Genomic DNA, 17,854 nt, shown 5'->3' with positions numbered 1-17,854 from the left:
AAGGACTTAAACAGGAGGACGCTTTGAACGTGGCTAACGATTCAGGACTTGCAATGCTATCCGCAACGACATATGTACCCTTGGAAATGACTCTATACCATTCACAAGCCCTTATCAAACTTCCTCCTCCTCGCTCGCCATCGCCTTCAGCTCCTCCACAACCCTCCCCTCCAACCCCTCCGGCACAAACAAATGATCATGATAGAACCCACTCACAGGATTCACGCCAGTCCCCACTTTCTCCGCCAACCGCGTCGTCACCCTCGCCAAAAACCCCACGGCCTCCAAACTCGAATGCACATTCAACGTGATCAGTTTGCACGGGAACGTGTACTCCAACCCCTCGCTTTCCGCGGTGGTTTGGGGCAGAATGAGGGTCCAGGCTTCGGGTTCGTGGAAGAGCATTTTGATGGGGGTGGAGGGGTGGGTGAGGAGGGAGTGGAGTTGGGAGGTTTGGGAATGGGGGAGGTGGGCGAAGACGTAGGTTGTGTTTGTGGGGTCGGGGGTGGGGGACATGGAGCGGATGAGGGCTGTGAGGGAGGTTTGGCCTGGTGCTGGGGTTGTGGTTGGGCGAGGCATGGTTTGGGGGCTGAGAAAGTGAGGTCTCTGGTGCCGCTATCCCGTCCGTCTTCTGCGGTTGCTTTGGAGTGAGGTTGGCTTGCTGCGTTTGGGGGCGAAATCGTTCTGCCTGTTCGATGGTGCGTGTCTTGAGATCTTGGTAGGGTATAGTCGATTCCCGTTTCTTGACTACTTTGACTTCGACCGGTGTGCTTGTTTGTGCTTGTTCGTCGTGCCGTCCTTGAGATTGCCACGCACGTCGTTCTGAGTTCTCGGCAGGCTGTGACAAAGCAAGACTTTCTTGAGTAGGCTATCGCTGCCAGTAGCAGCCGTGCTGAAAGTCCTCCCCCGGGCTTAGCGAGCGATCTCCACGGAGACTTTTCTTGCTCTTGTGCTTTGTGATGATCGGCGGGACTATAGGGATATCTCCGTTTGGTCGTTCTCTGCCTTGGGGTAAGCGGCTCGTAGTAGCAGGTGCTGCTGTATAATGAGCAGGCGGCGGCTGTCTCGCTTCGATCGCGTCTGTGACGAATTGCTGGGTTCGTTGCGTGCGGCTGAAATTATTGAGGATTGATGAATGCGTGTCCGAGGTCTGCTCCGTTGAAAAACCTGAAACCCTGAGAGCTTGTGGAGCGAAGGATTTTGGGCAGCGCACTGAGGTCGTGATTAGGGCGGAGCTCGCTGTTTGGCGAGTCACCAAAGCATTATTACCAATTTCGTACTCGCGTTTTGGGGGCCAGGTGAAGTCGGTCGTTTATGCGACTGAGGTTCTGGGGTGCGAACATGGTTCAGAATCCTCTGGAGCCACGTGGTGCCGCAATAACATGGGCTGCTTGTTAGGCCTGATGTTCTGGGATTTCAGCTGTGCTTATCGTTTGGTCAATTGTCTGTTTGATTCAGTTGGCCATCGTTCGACGCGTTGCTTCGATCTGAGTGAGAGAGTCAATGGCATGACTTCATCAGGATCAACCTCAAACTTCATTAACACCTCCAATGGCTGTGCCATTGATTTCAGCTTACAGCTAGGCTTTCCAAACCAAGCATCCCGAATCTGAGTCTGAGTCGCAATGGATCAACTGCGTTCTGAAAGGATGTTTCTTGAACGGTAGACAAAGGTGCTATTCGGACGACGTCGCCCTGGATTCCTGATCGTCCGGGGACAGTCCGCGGACGACAATCATGTTGTATCAAACACTCCACTGCAATGAAAATGGAGCGTTAGCTGAATACCTGGCGGTAGGAGACCACTCTGAATGTCGAAATCGTCGTCACCACAATCCATTTTGTGGGCTCGCGCAACCCTCAGAGTTTGAGTAACTAAGGGTCTTGAAGGAAGAATCTTGTCGAGAAGCGAAGATTAGCAAGAAGTTCATTGGAAGGAGGCCGCAATACCGCGCGATGCCGTGCTCTGTGTCAACAAAGTCATTGCGCCGATTGACAATGCGGTGCTGCAACCACAATGAGGGAATGCTCGGGGGAGATCAACAGAAGAGGCCTACGCCTTTGTCGAAGGGACCAGGTCGTGAAACGAGGCGGTCAATCAACGTCCTGGGCTGAATGCCCTTGATGAGCTGGACTTGTCGTGTCTAAACTCCTCCGTAATCAACGGAAGATCAATCGACCTTGTCGTACACAACGATTCAGTTGAAGAGGTCAGGGTAGGGTGAGAGTGACCCTAAGCGGTGTTGGATTGTTGAAACTGTCAACAAGAACCGACTGGCCAATTGGAATTCGTGAACCAGGGTCATTCCAGCAATCATAATCATCGTCCAGCCAGGGAAGTTGACAAATCTTGATGACTGAGCGTTTTATTTACGGATTAGGTCTTCTGGAGTTTGTACAACGTCGCAAACTAGTCGGCGAAGGTCGGCACTCGGCAGGTAGGAGAGGTTGTCATCGTAGGACCCTTTGACTGTCCCAGCCGAATGGACAAAGGAAGCGGCTCTGATCCAGCATTCCCGGGTCAGCAGCTTGGTAGAGGATGACTGGGGGTTAGTCAACAGCGTATGCTTCTCCGATCAGCCTTGGGGAAACAAGCTTGCATCTGAAAAGTCAATATCGCTCAAGTAAGACCAGTCCTGAGTGAAGAATGTTCCGAATGTGAAGTTTGATACCACAACTTCCCCATCGCACCAGATTGGAGATCATGCTGGATCGATGAGCGTGGAATCGTTCAGTGGCGAAGCAAGTCACCAAAAGAGGTATTTTGCGGGCAAAGAAGCCTGATCAGGAATTCGAGCAACGCTATATCTGGGACCTACACGCTACTTTCCTGAATTAGCCAGCGCCTCCATGGAATAAACATTTAGTGAACGACTTGGCACTTGCCTTCAGTCGCCGACCGACTTGGAAATAGCTTCTTCGCTACCAGCGGCCACCATCAGTAATCTCGTCCATGACTCCGGAGTACAAAGTTTGGACGGGGTAGGATTTCCAGTGGCTGAAGATTGCGGGAGTGCCCCAATGAAACAGCGTACCATCCAGGAGAGGAAGGTAATGGGCGTCGGACGTCTCCCAGGACGCAGCGTAGTTACACAGCAGTAGCAACAGACTCTGTGATACGGCCCATTCCACGTGGCGAGAGTGAAGCGTAGCTGGACGTCTGGCCGAAGCAAAGTAATCCCGGACCGATGCACCAGGTCGGAGGCCGTTTAGATGGCCGTGGCCAGAGAGGGAGGTGCGATGCAACTTGGTCCGGCTCCACCTGTGAACTGCGAGTCCAGGCGCTCCGAGTCTTGGAGAGCACCGCAGCAACAGCTCGTGAAGGCGCGGAACGCGAGCGAGCAAGCCAGCAAGCGCGCGCGCTGCTCGGCCCAGCCAAGACGGGCCCTCGTCTCAACGGGGCAGTCGTCTGCACGTCGAATGCGAGCAGCACGTCGCCAAGCGATCTCCAAGCAGCTTCGCGAGCGACAGCGAAGTGTTGTCGATGTTGTTCAGAAGCCAATCCTCACTCCTTCCACCCAGCAAACCTTAAGCGATCCTCAGCCCTACGCGCTAGGATTCAAGCCCTGGAATCACAGCGCCGAACAGCAGACGACGGCAATGCCGATCATTCATCACCGACAGCAGCGCAAGCTACGGAGCATTCGCACTACTCCTGCGCCAGCGTGTCGTGCCCGGCAGTGTGACTTGCCCGCCAGAAGGCATATCAGAGTTGACGAGCAGACGCACCGTTTCACGACGAATGGCACTTGACAGTCGGCTTGCTGACTTAGCTCGGCACTGGGGTTCGAAAGGATTCGGGAGGATGCTATCGTCGTGACAAACTCTCGCCTGATGGCCCAAGCCCTCTGCAGTGCTTCTGTAAGGAGTAGCTTGCAGCGCGAGTAGTAGTGGTGACTGCGCACTCCTCCATCCAATCCGGGCTAATTTTGCTGCGATTTTGGTCGTGCGACAAGCTACTTGCTGTAACCTTTCGCTCTTGACGCCCCAAAAGCGTCAAAGTTGAAAGGCGTCTCCCGACGGGTGCGGCTGAGGGCATGATTTCACCTATTGCCCGAAACGACGCCTGCTCTGCGCCAGTGTCCTGCAGTGCTGGAGGCGTGTAGGGCTCGCGGTGGTTAGTGGTACGCGAGCTGCAGTTTCGTTCGAAGCGAGCGTCGAAGGGCGTGCGTGCGAGAGTGCTTGATGGAGGGCCCAACGCAGCAGCATGGCGGTCGTGTGCGAGTCGGAGAAGTGGTGCAGCAGAGTCGCACCCCGTCTCCACGTGGCAGAGGGCTTCCTGCGCCAGTGAGCACCTTGATCATTTTGGTTCTGACAACTCACCGTAAGGCTGGGTGCACACCGAGATGCTTGGTGGTGATCGACCGCTAGAGCGGGACCAGCCGAGCGTGCGGACGATTCGTCTGGTAAATTTGGGGAGCATGACAAACCGGCCGTTGGCACAATCCTCTGCCTGCGCCGCCTTTCTACTGGACCGTCGTGCGTAGGGCTGACTGCAGGTTCCCCATACCACTCCAGAGCCCTGCTAGGGCGCGCAGCGGTAACCAGCACGTCGAGGGGCTGCCCCCTCGTGGAGAGCGGTGAGGTGGTGAGGGCGGCCACCAGGGCCTAACCGCAGAACGCGAGGCTCTCAGGCGCCCCGGACGCAGCAGCAGCAGCAGTGGTCGCCGCGCTGCCACAGGATCTGCCCTGAGGCGGAGACAGATGCCAAACGCGAAGCGGCACTGGCCAAACGGGCAACCTCCAACCCCTCCGCTCGCGCTACGCGTGGCCTCCAACACCTCCATGTCTCAGCGGGAACAGCAAGCAGCGCACAACAGCACTGAGCAGAGCTCGCGGCGGATGCCCTCGCGAAATCTTCACCACGGAGCAGCAGCGCCTGCGGACCCGCGGTCGGCCGCCGGCATCGCTATCATTGCTACACCTGTCACTGAGATGATTATCGACGGACGGACTGACTGATGGACTGACTGATGCTGAGCCAAGGGCGCGGTCCGGCATACCACCACCGTCGATCGTGAGTCTGCTGCTGCTGCTGGCGGTGCGTGGACGTTGCGGCAGCCATGGCATGTCGCGTCCAGCAGGGCGATTAGGCACAGCATTTGCAAAGCGCATGGAAGGCGGCTTCACACAATCTCCGGTCGCAATACAAGCCAACACTAGGAGGAGGCAGGCCTGCAGCCATGACGTGCCATTCACCGACTCTCGCAACTCGCACTCGGTCACGACTTTTGCCGCTGCACGTTTTGGGTTTATTCCTGGCTGGGGGCCTTTGTAATCGACTTCGCGACGAGCTTGGTAAAATCTCAGCCCTGTTGCGCAGCACCAGCGGCGGGGTTGGGTGGTGTGCTGCTGTGCTGCGCTGGATCCGGCCCGCTCGCTTGGTCGTAAGGGCTGCTCGATATCGCAGCATCCATCCTTCCAGCGTATGCACGCCTTCCGTGCAGGGTCCAAGTTCCAACGGCTGCTCGCAAGGGGGGGCGGTCCATCCGTATACGACGCTCGTAGCAACCTTAGCAGGGGTTTGCGAGGCGGGAGCAGGCACATGGCCAAAGCCCGCAAGTACGCAGGGATCGTTTCCGCCGAGATCCTTATGCCTTCGCTGCTGGTGACCTGATATATGGAGCCTAGAAGCCCCCCTCCACCGGTTTCGTTGCTACACACACGCACTTCCTCAACTGTCTGCCTGTCCTATTCGATCAACACCCTACACCTCTCTCTGTCTCCCGTACTACTCGAGGGTTGATCATCATGCAACGGCATTCGAGCTACGCCTACCCGCAATACGCGGCTCCCGCTCCCCAGAAGCACTACCCAACTGCACACAGCACGAGCAGTGCCTTCAGTGCCAGTGCCAACCCCAATGAAGATTGGACCAAGATCTCAGACCTTGCAGAACGACGGAGAATACAAAACCGGATCGCTCAGAGGAACTACCGTGAGTCGTTGGGTTTGTCTGCGATGGCCTGATCGATCGTCTAACAACTTCCTCAGGCAAGAAGCTAAAGAAGCGTCTGGAGGACCTCGAGAGGAGAGCAGGGTCGAGCTCAGCCTCTCCAGAGCAGAGGCACGAAGAGCTTCCCCACGCGGACTCCATTCCCTCGAATTCATCCTCCTCATCTCAACGAAAGAGCTCGCATGGCAGCCGACGAGAGCGAACTCCCGATGTCCTCACCCAGCAATACGTCCTCCCCTCAGACGACCGAGGCATGTTCTCGCAACAGTACACACGGCAACTGTCGACATCGCCTCCTCCATTCTCGTATGCATCGATTCCTTCTGCGGAAGGTGTGAGCTACCCAGCTTACTCGGCGGCATCCTACTGTGGCATACCTGCCACCGGGGCCGAAGTCCCCCTCTATCCGCAATACTTGCCCATCCAGCAGGCATACGGGGTCCAGACCATGACTTCGCCGCCCATCAAGCAGGAGTTCTACGGCGACGACGAAATGAACCCCTTCAGTATGTCATACGCTGCGATTAACGAGATGCCGTCGTATCAAGAGATCCCTTATGTGAGTAGATACCAGCCACCACCCTCCTACCACCGGAATCATCAAAGTTTTCCGACGCGCAGGGGCTGATGCAAGGCCAGACACCACCACTCTCAGAGGCATCTCCTGAGCACTGGCACGCCGGGTCTCCCCCAGAAGACTACCACCCCAGGACACCGGCATCGCTCCGAAGCACGCCACCACTTACTGTCTACGACCGCTCATGATGATACGGTCTACGATGCATCATATGGGAGGGAAACTTGTAATTGTTTGTTTGTTGTACAGTTTGAAGCGCAGGAGTTTTGGTTATTGATGGATTCAATCTAGATGAGATGTTTTCCACGACGGGAGGTTTTTTGAGCATTCGTTTGGACGAGAGATTGCTGCATGGAAGAGCGGCATGTCGCACGCTCGCTGCAGGACGGCCAGCGGTCGCCGTCGAAAGCACAGAAAGCTTTCACCCGCAACTACCACCACCATCATCAACTGTTAGCATGCAGAAGCAGTATAACGTACGAGAAATATCACATGCGCGTGCTTTCGTCACAGACAAGCAAGAACGACTCAGTCAATCCTGTGCCCAAACGGTGTTGAGTCATGAGTCGACGCCGCATTATTGTACGATACACTCACTCAAACAGGCAAACGGTGCGACATTGGCTAAAGCGGGATCAAAGGCTGTCAATCCAGCAAGTACCGCATTAGGGGATTTCGGCGACGCGGTATGGGTATACGGCCACCGTGCAGCACCCGTCGCTGTCGTCAGTGTTGACTAGCAGAGTAGCGAAGTTCGCATAATGCTCTCCTGCCCTATCCAGCCAGAACTCACCCATCACGAAAGCGCGAAAGGGAGTGGAGACGAATTCATGCCGACGGCGACGGCGGTCCACGCTCCTGCCACTCGGAACAATGATTATTCTTCGCGCCCTCGAGCCCTCTAAACATGAAGTCACACTAAGGATTCGCCAACTAGCCCCGAGTTGGGTCGTATACGGTTCGTGCGGGCGATCGGCGCGAGCGGTGGTAGATCTCTCGGGGCCAAACGTGAGGGTTGATCCGTTTGCGATGACATGGTGAATGGCGGGCGGATGAACGAGGGAATGGCTGCTCTGCTGGCCGTGTTGCTCGTGACTTGTCGACTTGCGCTGCCGCTGCACCTCGCACATTCGCCCTGTACAGCCCGGTGTGCGCGGCGCCGAGGACTGCCTGCTGCTCGGCTTTTTTCGCGTTTTCTCGCTGGCAAGGTTGCGATGCGATGGAGGGATCGTTGGCTAGTGTGAATGCTGCCAGCGTGCCCTACGCTCTAACGCACGACAGAGTTGGAGGAACGCCGTTCAGGAATGTGGTAGCTTCAAAGTTCTTCAACACAGCTGTCAATTGAAGCAGCAGGAGTCTGGGTCAGGCGTTTTGCCGCCGAGGCTGGAAAGTAGGTGTGGCCTGTGTGAGTGAAACTGGGGCTTGGGCTGCGCCGGCTGGGAGTTGCCGCCAATACAACCGCCCCTCCGTCGACGACATCATCGGGCACGCGGTTTGACCAACAATCCCACCAACTACTGCACGCCTGTTACAGCAATCTTCACGCACTGCTGCATCGGAAATCATCATGGCTGCTACCGACCACCGGAAACGGTACACGCTGTTTGGCGGCGACGTGTGAGCGTTTACTAAACGAGATGACTTGAGAGGCTTGCTAAGAGAAATGTTTCCCTATCAACAGTGGATGGAACGCGCACGACTGGACCGCTTCAGACGACCGCGTGCGAGGCGGCAAGTCCCAGGTACGCACTGTACAGTAGTAGACGACACTCTGTTAGCAAGCTTTCGACCGGTGCTGGATGGTGTGGACTGACGAGTGAGTGAATGTGGCATCTTAGTCCTACCTCGATACATCTTCATCCGACAAGATTGGCCGCTTCCACGGCACCCTCGATATCAAGACGCTCGGTGGCGCTGGCTTTGCCAGCCAACGTACCACTGGCGACGATCGCGAGTGGGACCTTTCGGACTACGCAGGGATCCAGATATGCATTGCCAAAGGCGACAAAGTATGTGCTCGTTCTTTCATTGAGATGGATTGTGGCAACAGAGGAGGGGGGCGCATTGGGTGGATGAGGGCTAGGGTTGCGCTCCTGTTTGGCTAACTCTTAACAGAAACGCTACACGTTCAATCTCAAGGACGAACTGCTCCCTATCGATCCAGACACCGGGCGCGAGCAATCGACTGTTTCATACGAGGTTGACTTTGAGCTGCCACCGCAAGCAGAACCCGGCCATGCGTACGATCGAAACGTGTTCCTTCCTTGGAGCGCCTTCAACGCCACCTATAGGGGCAAACCCAAGAAAGATGCAAAGAAGATTGATCTGAAGAAGATCAAACGCGTGAGCATCATGATGCGCAGGTAAAGTGGACTCGGCATTGCCTGTTCGGTGACGAAAGTTGGGGCTCATGATTCGGATTCCAGTTTCTTCGGCACTCAAGAGGGTGATTTCTCACTCTCCATGCGGTCGATTGCTGCCCTTCCCGAGGTCCCCTCTGGAGACAGGGCTGCGGAGGTGATCGACCTTGATGTGCTGGAGAAGGGCATGGTGGAGACCAACAGCAACGCCCGCTCACAGCCCTATCACTCAGGACCCGAACGAGAGCTTACTCATGTGAGTGTCGAGCAGGTTGAAGGAGGATTTAAGCTGCTGACTGATGTGCTCGTCCCAGACGCAAGGGCGCAACAGGATTGCTTACCTCGTGGTCGGGGCAATGGCTCTGTTCACGCTATACTACATGTATGGGGGCCAACTTGGCCGGTGTCGATGATTTGTCTGCCGGAAAGCGGGCCTGCTGCTATCGAGCGATTAGTGAGGACAAGAGAGCAAACCAACAACAACATGTTGGTGGAGATGGCGGTGGCGTATCTGTGCTCCTCCTTCTTTCCAAAACGCAGGCTCTCTGCGCGAGCGAATCAAGACCCGCAACGTCCTTCGCCGAACAAGACCTCCATACCGAGTTTCTCGAAGAAGGATTCCAGACCAACGCAGTGTATGATTAGGAGGCTTGAATCCCCAATGTCACACTCCTCCTGCCTCCTTCCTTCTCCCTCCTTTTAACACCCACCGGAAGTTGTCCAGTGTGCCCCTTATCCGCACGCTGCACAGGGCTGAAATGCGACACCGCTCGGATCTTGAGACTAATCTTCTTCTTCGCCAATGCTTACGAGGATAGTCGAATGCTGATGAGTTCTGCATGTGACGTTTTGGGTAATCGGCGAGGCGCTATCCTTGACAAACTAAGACAGCATCCCAGTAGTCTGGTCGAGCGGCCACACCTCGGCAGATGAGTGTGAAGAAGGCGTCCCAGTAGTGTCGCCATGCAGCAGCGATGAACATGCCATTGAACTCCGTATTACTGTGTGCGGTGGCTGACTGTTTTTTGACGTCTGACGCTACATTGGCCTTATTCCAACGTCTGATTGCGGAGTTCGAATTGGTAGGCAAAATAGCGTTGAGTAATAAGTGAATGTTTCCATCATCACTAATTCCATTTCATATTTTCTGCACTGGCCTGCACAAGAGGACGACGTGTCCCACTTCCATCGCCCAGCTTTCCCCATCCATCCATGCCCTGCCTGGCTGCCCTGCATCGCCGTTCCATGCGGATCCGCGCAACAGCAGCAAGCAGGCAAGCAGTGGAACTTTCGGAGTCCGCGGCCAGACAAGCGTCGCATGAACTTCTCTCTTTTGCCTTGCCTTGCTGGTGCTGCTATACGCTTTCCTGCGGATTGCCGTATGCACTAATTAAACTACAAGGAGATGGTGATCGGAGAACCAAAAACTCAGGAGGTTTGCTGGATATACGCGTACAGGCGGATGGGATGCGATGGCGGGATTTGCATTCCACATCATGGCTGCCTACTTTTTCGTCTTCGTACCCGCCAAGTCGTACATCGGGAGTCTTGTGGTGTGCGTATACGTACGCAATGCAATTCCAAAACACCACGCGACCGACCGACGGAAGCGGGAGGGATGCTGTTCATCATGTGTCCTGTCCTGTCGGTCCTGCCTTTGAGACGTGTCTCAGAAAAGACACTAGACACTAGACACCAGGGGAAAAACAGCACACAGCCTCCCCGTTCCCCACGTCCAAGACCAAGACATTCGGCTGGCGTCCATCGTCATGTGTCCTTGGGTTCTTGGGGGAATTACGAATCCGAGCAAGAAACACAGATCATGTACGTACACTGCTCTTTCTCGCAGTCGCAACTTGACGCCAAGTTCCGAACCGAAGACTGGAGCACTGCACAGCACCGTTGCCGGATCGAGTAGTCGTGCGAGAGATGCCACGAAACCTTGTCGCGTTCGTCTACCTCTCTCGTACGTACGACCCAAGCCTTCCCTTTACTCCTTCTATACGGGCGTTGCCTTGCTCGTTCGGATGAATCAACACCGCCCCCATTGCTTCTCATCTCGACAAACGACATCTTCGCACCGCTCGCAGCAAAAACACAGCGACATCGCAAGTCTTGCCCACGAGAGTTTTGTCTCGATTCCCTGTTGTGGAGCCCATCCCTGTGATCCTGCCATGGATCCTGCCCTCGTTCATCCTTCACGAAACACGCACCAAGTGCCGTAAACTCCGTTGCAGGAGCAAAACACACACAGAGCAGCACAGAGCACACATGTCGGAATTCCATATCTCCTACTACTACTGCACCAGCTACTTCCTGCCTTCCTGTTCCCGCCTTCCTTCTAATTAGTAGCTAGCAACGGCGTCGTCTTCTCGTGAGAGCGAGGAGCGAGAAAGAGAGAAAATATGTCTGTCCGAAGATCCGATCCGGCAAACTCACAACTTCTGGCATGGATGGGTGGTTTCCTTGGAAGCCGACGACATGGTACGCCAGGATTGCAGTAGTTCAATTCATCCGGTAGGTCGGCATTGTTCGCTGGCCTTGGAGCTGGAGCTGGAGCTTGCCTGGACGCGGTAGTTGTCTCGTCGTCCATCGTCAAAGTGCAGTAGGGAAGGGAGGGCAAGAGGAGAACGAACGAAGAACGACGTCGTTGAGTGCGAAGGAGGGAAGTAGTGTGCACTTCCTACTTCCCATTGTTTTCCGTGCGGTAGGGTTCGATGCGCTGTGTCGCCGCACACTGGACCTGTTTCGTCGGGGTTGAACGATGAGGAGAGCAAACCATCACATCTGTCCGCCATCACCGCCGGACCGGATGTAAAGAGGACCTTCGTACGCAGGTAGGCTAGACCGGTGGTATGCCATGGCACGGAATGGACAGGCGGAAAGCACTTGCGTTTGTATGTCGTGATCGGGCTTCGTCGCGGCCTCTGTCTCCTTTCTAGGCACTCCTCTTCACATACCACCTACCACTACTACTGCCGTTCTCATCATCAGCAAACCAGCACACAGCCGAACATGCATGGACCGCATTAGTAGGTAGTCCTTCAAAGCTCCTGTGCTATCCATCCTCGACAGGCCGGGCTCTCGTGCGAAGAGGAAATCCGATACACATGTGCAAGGCCGACGCCCGCTCGCGCCTTGCGATTGTTGATCACTAGATCCTCTGTTTGGGGTGGATGTGTAGGAGCAGCGGCTAACGCAACCATCGATCAATCAAGCCATGTTGATGCACACCCCAAAACCCCCAAGACACCGGCTTCAACTCTCTTGGACGCCGGTTTGAAAACGATGATGATAAACAGCAATCAACCGAAGATCCGGACATAGGGCCACTCACTCTGCCGCAAAGGCAAACCGGGACTTTCAACAATCGCCGTTTTGGGAAGTAGGTATTTGACGCGAAGAGTGCATATGTTAAACATGCAAATCCATCCGCGCGCTCATAGAGGGCTCGGTTCGATTCATTGCGCCTCGGGGGTTTCGGTCTATACATGTGCCTGGGTATCTCTATATCATCATCAAATACACAAAATACCAACCACGTTTCGCGGGAAATGGGAGATGTTGTGCGGTCATCGCAGCCAGCATCCAGCCCAAGCTCTTCCTTTCCTTTAAAGGAATGCCCTCCTTCGAACTCCACTTCTTCCGCCTCTCAACGCCTATGCCAATGGTCGAAAGAGGAAGAATGTTGCGCCTGAAAATCAAGCCTTTCCTCGATCTTGGAACGCAAGAAATGACTTGCGCCGGTGAGGAAGCACACATCACAAATCCTGCAGGAGCCACGTCCGTGTCGTCTCCACCGTGCCGGCACTGATGGAGAATGTGCTCTCCTCGTCGACGCGGCTGAATGCCAGGTCCGTGATGTCACCCTGCAACGTGCTCAGGCAGAGAGGCACGCGTGGGACGGTGTACTTGCTGGTGGTGCCAGACGCCAAAGACGACGATTGCGCAGGTCGCTCTGATTCCCCCTTCTGGCTTTCCAACTTGTCGAGGAAGCCGGCTAGCGTCGTCCATCGACCCTTCCTTTCAGCCTCGTGGCTCGTCAGGGTTGCGCGGAGTTCTTGCGTGGTGGGAATGCGGTAGATGAAAAGCTGAGTCAAGGGCGCTGGGCGGATTCTCTTCTTGTCGCGCTCGGCCAGTGCTAGATAGCTGCCTTCGGGGCTCATGGCGAATCGTGGATGGTGCTCGTGGGCGCTGGGCATGTTCTCCCAGAGACCGATCCCTCGTTCGGACAATGCTTCTAGGGTAAAGTCCCAGCTGCTGAGGAAGCTCTCCAGTCGTGCCAGGACTGTTACATTGGCCGATTCGACAGCAAGGGTTGCGGTGTTGTGAGGGACACTTGTCTTGACATGCCCCAGGATGTAGTAACTGCTCTCTCCGCCGCCATGTCGTTGTGCACCGAACAGGTATCCATCCACGAATGGCTGCAGTAATTGGAGGCCAGATACGCGAGCCATTTGGTCCGCCTCGTTGGTCTTTCCTTGGATCGAGAGCAGAGACGAGTCCAAGAAGGTATGTTTCAATCCCGCCTTGCTCTTCCAATGCTCCAATGTCGCCTTTTGGCCTTGCTTCTCCTCGCCAGCCGGCGTACCCAGATATAGCACAGCACTTTTCCCACTCAATCTCACACGCAGGACGTGATCGTCTTGTTCGAAATCGATGCCGCAGATGTAGTGTCCCGTGGCGCTAGAAACGTACTCATTCACAGTAAAGCTGTCCGGTTCGGCTAGGAGGTCGTAGATCTGAATCGTTCGTTCTTGTGCGATTGCGAGTAGACTGCCGTCTGAAGAAAGGGCGAGCTCATTATAGCTATTGGGCTTGATCTGCAGCCAAGGGCCATTTCCCACAGTCTCCTTTAGATCGTTCAACGCTCGCTGGGCGAGGCAGACTGGCTCTTTCCCGGAAGTGTCGAACAACGCAATCATCCGATCGTTCAACGTCACCGTCTTGCTCCCATTGCTCGTCGCCGTTACTCGTGGTGTGATTGGGAATCCCATCTTCGACGCTCGTGTAAGACACCCTGGTTTGTCGAACGCGCGATCCGTGGATACTCCCAGCATAAGTGATCGCGCCGCTTCGTCGAAAAGCGCTTCGAGCTCGGCTGGATTCGATTCGGCCGCATCGACTGGAGGGAGGATAGGTAGCCTTCTTAGTTGTTTTGCCAAAGGCACGGCATCTGTCGACGCGTAGTGCCAGTACTTGCAGACCTTCCGCGCCATGTAGAACGACTTCGTATCGAGGTAAGAGAACACTTGCTGCTGCAGTTCCAGAGGGAGCGCCGTGGCAGCCATCGAAGTCTGGCGCGTACTGACGCGCTTCAATTCCCAAGACATGGTGTGTAGTCTTCCAAGTCAAGGCCAGAGTAATGAGAGGGAGAGTGTCACGTCGCGCGAGCAGAGAGTAAACACGGAAAACTCACCTCGCACCCGCGGCGCACCAAGCAGTATATACGTCGGGCGCAATGACATGATTCATCAGCGGGATGATGATGGCAGATTACACGAAACGTTGAGAAAGGGAAGGGCCATCAGGGTGCGTGTTCGGACCGGGCAGACAACCAGCCATGCGCTGAGAGGAATCGCTGGTACCAGCAGATGACATGACAAGGCCAGAAAAACCCATGTGGCCAGAGATCTCAGACAAGCGCGGCGCGAGATCCCAGAGCCAGCAAATGGCCGGCCGTGATGGAGCGACCAATTCGCAGACTGTATCCACTGTTTTCTCGGAGCTGATTTCTGTGTGAAGGAAAAAAAGTTGGGACCCCTAGAATTCGCAGCTGATAACGACTTCCCGGGAGATATGACCTCAGCTGCCGTGGGCGCTAGAATACGGCAGCAACCTAATTGCGATGCGCCCCTGTCAATCATTCGGTCTACTGCTTTCTACCGCTCTTCGAAAAGCAGCATTTTTCAATTCGCTAAACAAGCAAATGCAGACCCTCCATCGTACATGACTTAAGTACTCCCTGGCAAGTTCAGTGCGTCCACATGTTGTGTGATGGAGCGATGGAATCCACTCTTTCACATGCCAACAACAATTCTAGCGTCGTTTCGGCGAGCGGCAAACTCTGTTGATGATAAGAAAAGATTGGAGGCCTTTGCGGCTGAACACGGGCCGCACGCCACGTGTGTGTGAGTGAAAGCGTAGGTTCACTCATCAATGACTTCATTCCTCGGAGATCGAGCGAGAGATATGTAGTATTGTTGTCCGGTGTCTGGATTACAACGAATTCTTGACTGACTGCTTTTCAAGCAACGATAACAGACCAACTGCATCGACAGCTTCAATTTCCTTATTATCAAGTATCATGGACCAAGACTGGCTCGGAGGCAATTCTTTCCCGACTTCAATTTGAGAAGTATACTGGAGTAGGGCAGGGTACAAGGTAGGCAAGAAGCTGCGATTCAGTCGCGCCAGGAATGAGAAGATAGGGCAAAGAGGTATCAGCTGCCGGACAATGCTGACGAAGCTTTTGCTTTAGAGTTTCCTACCTGCATTGAACATACACTGTCACTTTAGATATTGGCTGGAACCGTGGTCATTGTACCAGCTACATCTAACGGAGAGCTCCAACGACCTCATACCGACGTTCCGCAGAATGGGTAGCCCATGTTACCGGGATCAGGAAACCCTGGAAAGTCAAGTCTTCTGGTGCACGACGCATTTGTAAGACGAGATCATGGCTTCGCCGCCCCCAGAATGCCCTCCCATGGGCGGAGTTGAATCGATCCATCGACGGCCTTGTCCGGAGCAGAAGCAGCGTAGTTCCCAGCAACCCATTTCTCCAAGCCGGCGTCTTTTGGAATGCTCCAATCAACCTGCTTGCCCGAGAAGTTGAGCACAACGACAAAGGCCTCATCCTTGCTGGACCTCTTGTATGCGAAGACCTTGTCGCTCTTGTCGTCCAGACTCTTGAAGTCTCCGTAGACGAAGACGTCCTTGTGCTTCTTGCGGTTCTCCAGACCTCTCTTCCAGAATTGCAGCACTGTAAGCTGATCGGCATCTTTCGCTTCACGCTGTGCTTCGGCGTTGACGGTCTTGTAGTCGTCGTTCACACGCATCCAAGGCTCGATGCCTTCCTTACAGAAGCCAGCGTTGGGACCGGCGTTCCATTGCACTGGTGTTCGTGCATTGTCTCGAGCCTTCTTGTTCAAGGTGAGCTTCGCATGCTCCAGCTTCTTTCCGTCTCCCTTGCAACGTTCATTCATCTTCTTCCAGTAGTTGATCGATTCGATGTCCTTGTACTCTGCCTAATCGAAGGTCAACGGGACTGTCAAACATATGGATGTTTCAAGACTCACTGGATCCCAAGAAAGAGGCACGTTCACCATGCCCAGCTCCTCGCCTTGATACACGTAGAGGGTTCCGCTCAAAGTCGTTTGCATTATGGCAAGCAGTTTTGCACCAAGCTCACGGTACTCGTCAGAGTCGTCGGCGTATCTCGAGACCGATCTTGGTTGGTCCTGCAAGCAGTCAGTACCAAGGTACAAGAAGAGAAGTGTTTCCGTACATGATTCTCAACAAAGAGACTGTTCCATCCACCTCGCTCTCTCATGACGTTCTGCCACTTGGCAACGATTTTCCTGAGATCGGCAGCATTCCAGTCGTAGAGGGTAAGGCGAGAGGCACCTGGTATGCCGTCGATATCGACCAATGCGAAGATGAAGATCATGTTGAGTTCGTGCTCGTTCTCTCCGACCACACGGATGATCTCATCTTCGTCTTCGACGAAAGGCATCTCTCCTGTTGAGCATGTAAGTTGAACGACCCTCTATTGTTAGACACGGGTCTGAGCTTACCAACTGTGATCGTGTCGTACTTGGACAGAACCTCCTTGTTGATCTCTTTCAGGAACTCGTGCAACCGTGGCCCATTGGCGAAGTATTTGTGGCCCGACTGGTACTTGCTGGTGGGATCCGTGACCTCGGCATCTGGGAATGATTGTACTTTGGAGATGAGGTTGATAACGTCCATTCGAAAGCCGCTTGCCCCTCGATCGAGCCAGAAGCGTAGGACATCGTGAACAGCAGCTCGGACCTTAGGACTCTCCCAGTTGAGGTCTGGTTGCTCTGGTGTGAAGAGGGACAGATAGTACTCTTGCGTCTTCTCATCCCACGTCCAGGCCGAGTTTGCATCTCCAAGCAGCTGTAACCAGTTGTTCGGTGGCTGTCGGTTGCCGTCCTTGTCGTACTTGGCGGGCTTCCAGATATACCAGTCTCTGTGCTCACTGTCCTTGGAGGACCTCGAATCCAGGAACCAAGCGTGCTGATCGGATGTGTGGTTGACAACAAGGTCCATCTGCAGACTCAGTTGTCAGACGTTCACTTCCAGCACGGCCTTCAAACCTTGAGTAGCTCACCATCAACTTCATATCGCGTTTCTTGAGCTCCTTGATCAGCTCATCGACGTCCGAGAGGGAGCCGTACTTCGGGTCGATGTCGTAGTAATCGGCGATGTCATAGCCCATGTCGGCTTGTGGCGATCTACCTCTGTTAGTGTGTGCTCCCAAGTCATTGAGTGCTGCGCGTACTTGTAGATTGGGGAGGTCCAAACAACGTTCACTGCAATAAAATTAGCTGATGTGATCGGAATCTGCGTGAAGCAAACACTCACCTCCCAAGTGCTTCAGATAGTCCAGCTTGGAGGTGATGCCTCGCACATCTCCCCATCCCGGCTGCGAGCCTGCCCCCGAGCTCAGAAACGAAGCCGGGTAGATCTGATACACCACCGACTCCTTCCACCAGCGGTGCTTGCTCGCTTCTCCCGTGAGCGCCATCTTGCTCTATGTGTATCGACAGTGAAAGAGCTTCACAGATGAAGAATTGGTGTATGAGAGAGCCGTGTTGTGTCAACGACGGAAACAGCTTTCAAGCTCGTCGCTGAAAGTCTCGCTCAAACAACATGACGATGGATCGCACTTGCCTGCTGCAGCTTCTTGAGGTGGAGGTGGAAAGCAACCAC

General features: G+C 54.7%; 6 protein-coding genes across 6 annotated transcripts; 2 read left to right on the top strand and 4 right to left on the bottom strand.

Annotated features, from left to right (window-relative positions):
- Positions 1 to 114: 114 nt before the first annotated feature.
- Positions 115 to 579, bottom strand: M409DRAFT_17233 (uncharacterized protein; the record flags this gene model as incomplete). The annotated part of the gene is made up of 1 exon (XM_033803967.1): positions 115 to 579. One exon carries the CDS (start codon positions 577 to 579, stop codon positions 115 to 117), a length of 465 nt encoding a protein of 154 aa, XP_033674180.1.
- Positions 580 to 3,808: 3,229 nt separating this feature from the next.
- M409DRAFT_49755 (uncharacterized protein) lies at positions 3,809 to 5,547 on the bottom strand (the record flags this gene model as incomplete). Its single annotated transcript, XM_033811338.1, has 4 exons — positions 3,809 to 4,279; positions 4,324 to 4,608; positions 4,646 to 4,909; positions 4,960 to 5,547. The coding sequence occupies 4 exons, from the start codon at positions 5,545 to 5,547 to the stop codon at positions 3,809 to 3,811; spliced, it is 1,608 nt and encodes a 535-aa protein (XP_033674179.1).
- A 204-nt stretch (positions 5,548 to 5,751) lies between these two features.
- Positions 5,752 to 6,721, top strand: M409DRAFT_17232 (uncharacterized protein; the record flags this gene model as incomplete). The annotated part of the gene is made up of 3 exons (XM_033803966.1): positions 5,752 to 5,938; positions 5,995 to 6,515; positions 6,596 to 6,721. 3 exons carry the CDS (start codon positions 5,752 to 5,754, stop codon positions 6,719 to 6,721), a joined length of 834 nt encoding a protein of 277 aa, XP_033674178.1.
- A 1,379-nt stretch (positions 6,722 to 8,100) lies between these two features.
- Positions 8,101 to 9,538, top strand: M409DRAFT_17231 (uncharacterized protein; the record flags this gene model as incomplete). The annotated part of the gene is made up of 7 exons (XM_033803965.1): positions 8,101 to 8,150; positions 8,215 to 8,275; positions 8,372 to 8,542; positions 8,649 to 8,896; positions 8,960 to 9,149; positions 9,208 to 9,275; positions 9,349 to 9,538. The coding sequence occupies 7 exons, from the start codon at positions 8,101 to 8,103 to the stop codon at positions 9,536 to 9,538; spliced, it is 978 nt and encodes a 325-aa protein (XP_033674177.1).
- A 3,116-nt stretch (positions 9,539 to 12,654) lies between these two features.
- On the bottom strand, positions 12,655 to 14,226 carry M409DRAFT_49752 (uncharacterized protein; the record flags this gene model as incomplete). Its single annotated transcript, XM_033811337.1, has 1 exon — positions 12,655 to 14,226. The coding sequence occupies one exon, from the start codon at positions 14,224 to 14,226 to the stop codon at positions 12,655 to 12,657; it is 1,572 nt and encodes a 523-aa protein (XP_033674176.1).
- Positions 14,227 to 15,570: 1,344 nt separating this feature from the next.
- M409DRAFT_62835 (glycoside hydrolase family 13 protein) lies at positions 15,571 to 17,669 on the bottom strand (the record flags this gene model as incomplete). The annotated part of the gene is made up of 7 exons (XM_033815329.1): positions 15,571 to 16,143; positions 16,195 to 16,356; positions 16,404 to 16,636; positions 16,693 to 17,191; positions 17,253 to 17,376; positions 17,424 to 17,454; positions 17,507 to 17,669. The coding sequence occupies 7 exons, from the start codon at positions 17,667 to 17,669 to the stop codon at positions 15,571 to 15,573; spliced, it is 1,785 nt and encodes a 594-aa protein (XP_033674175.1).
- Positions 17,670 to 17,854: the final 185 nt, after the last annotated feature.

Source organism: Zasmidium cellare (genome assembly GCF_010093935.1).
Source record: "Zasmidium cellare ATCC 36951 unplaced genomic scaffold M409scaffold_2, whole genome shotgun sequence".
NCBI lineage: Eukaryota > Fungi > Ascomycota > Dothideomycetes > Mycosphaerellales > Mycosphaerellaceae > Zasmidium > Zasmidium cellare.
Note: the sequence above shows the minus strand (reverse complement) of the source record. Positions and strands in the feature narration are given on the sequence as shown.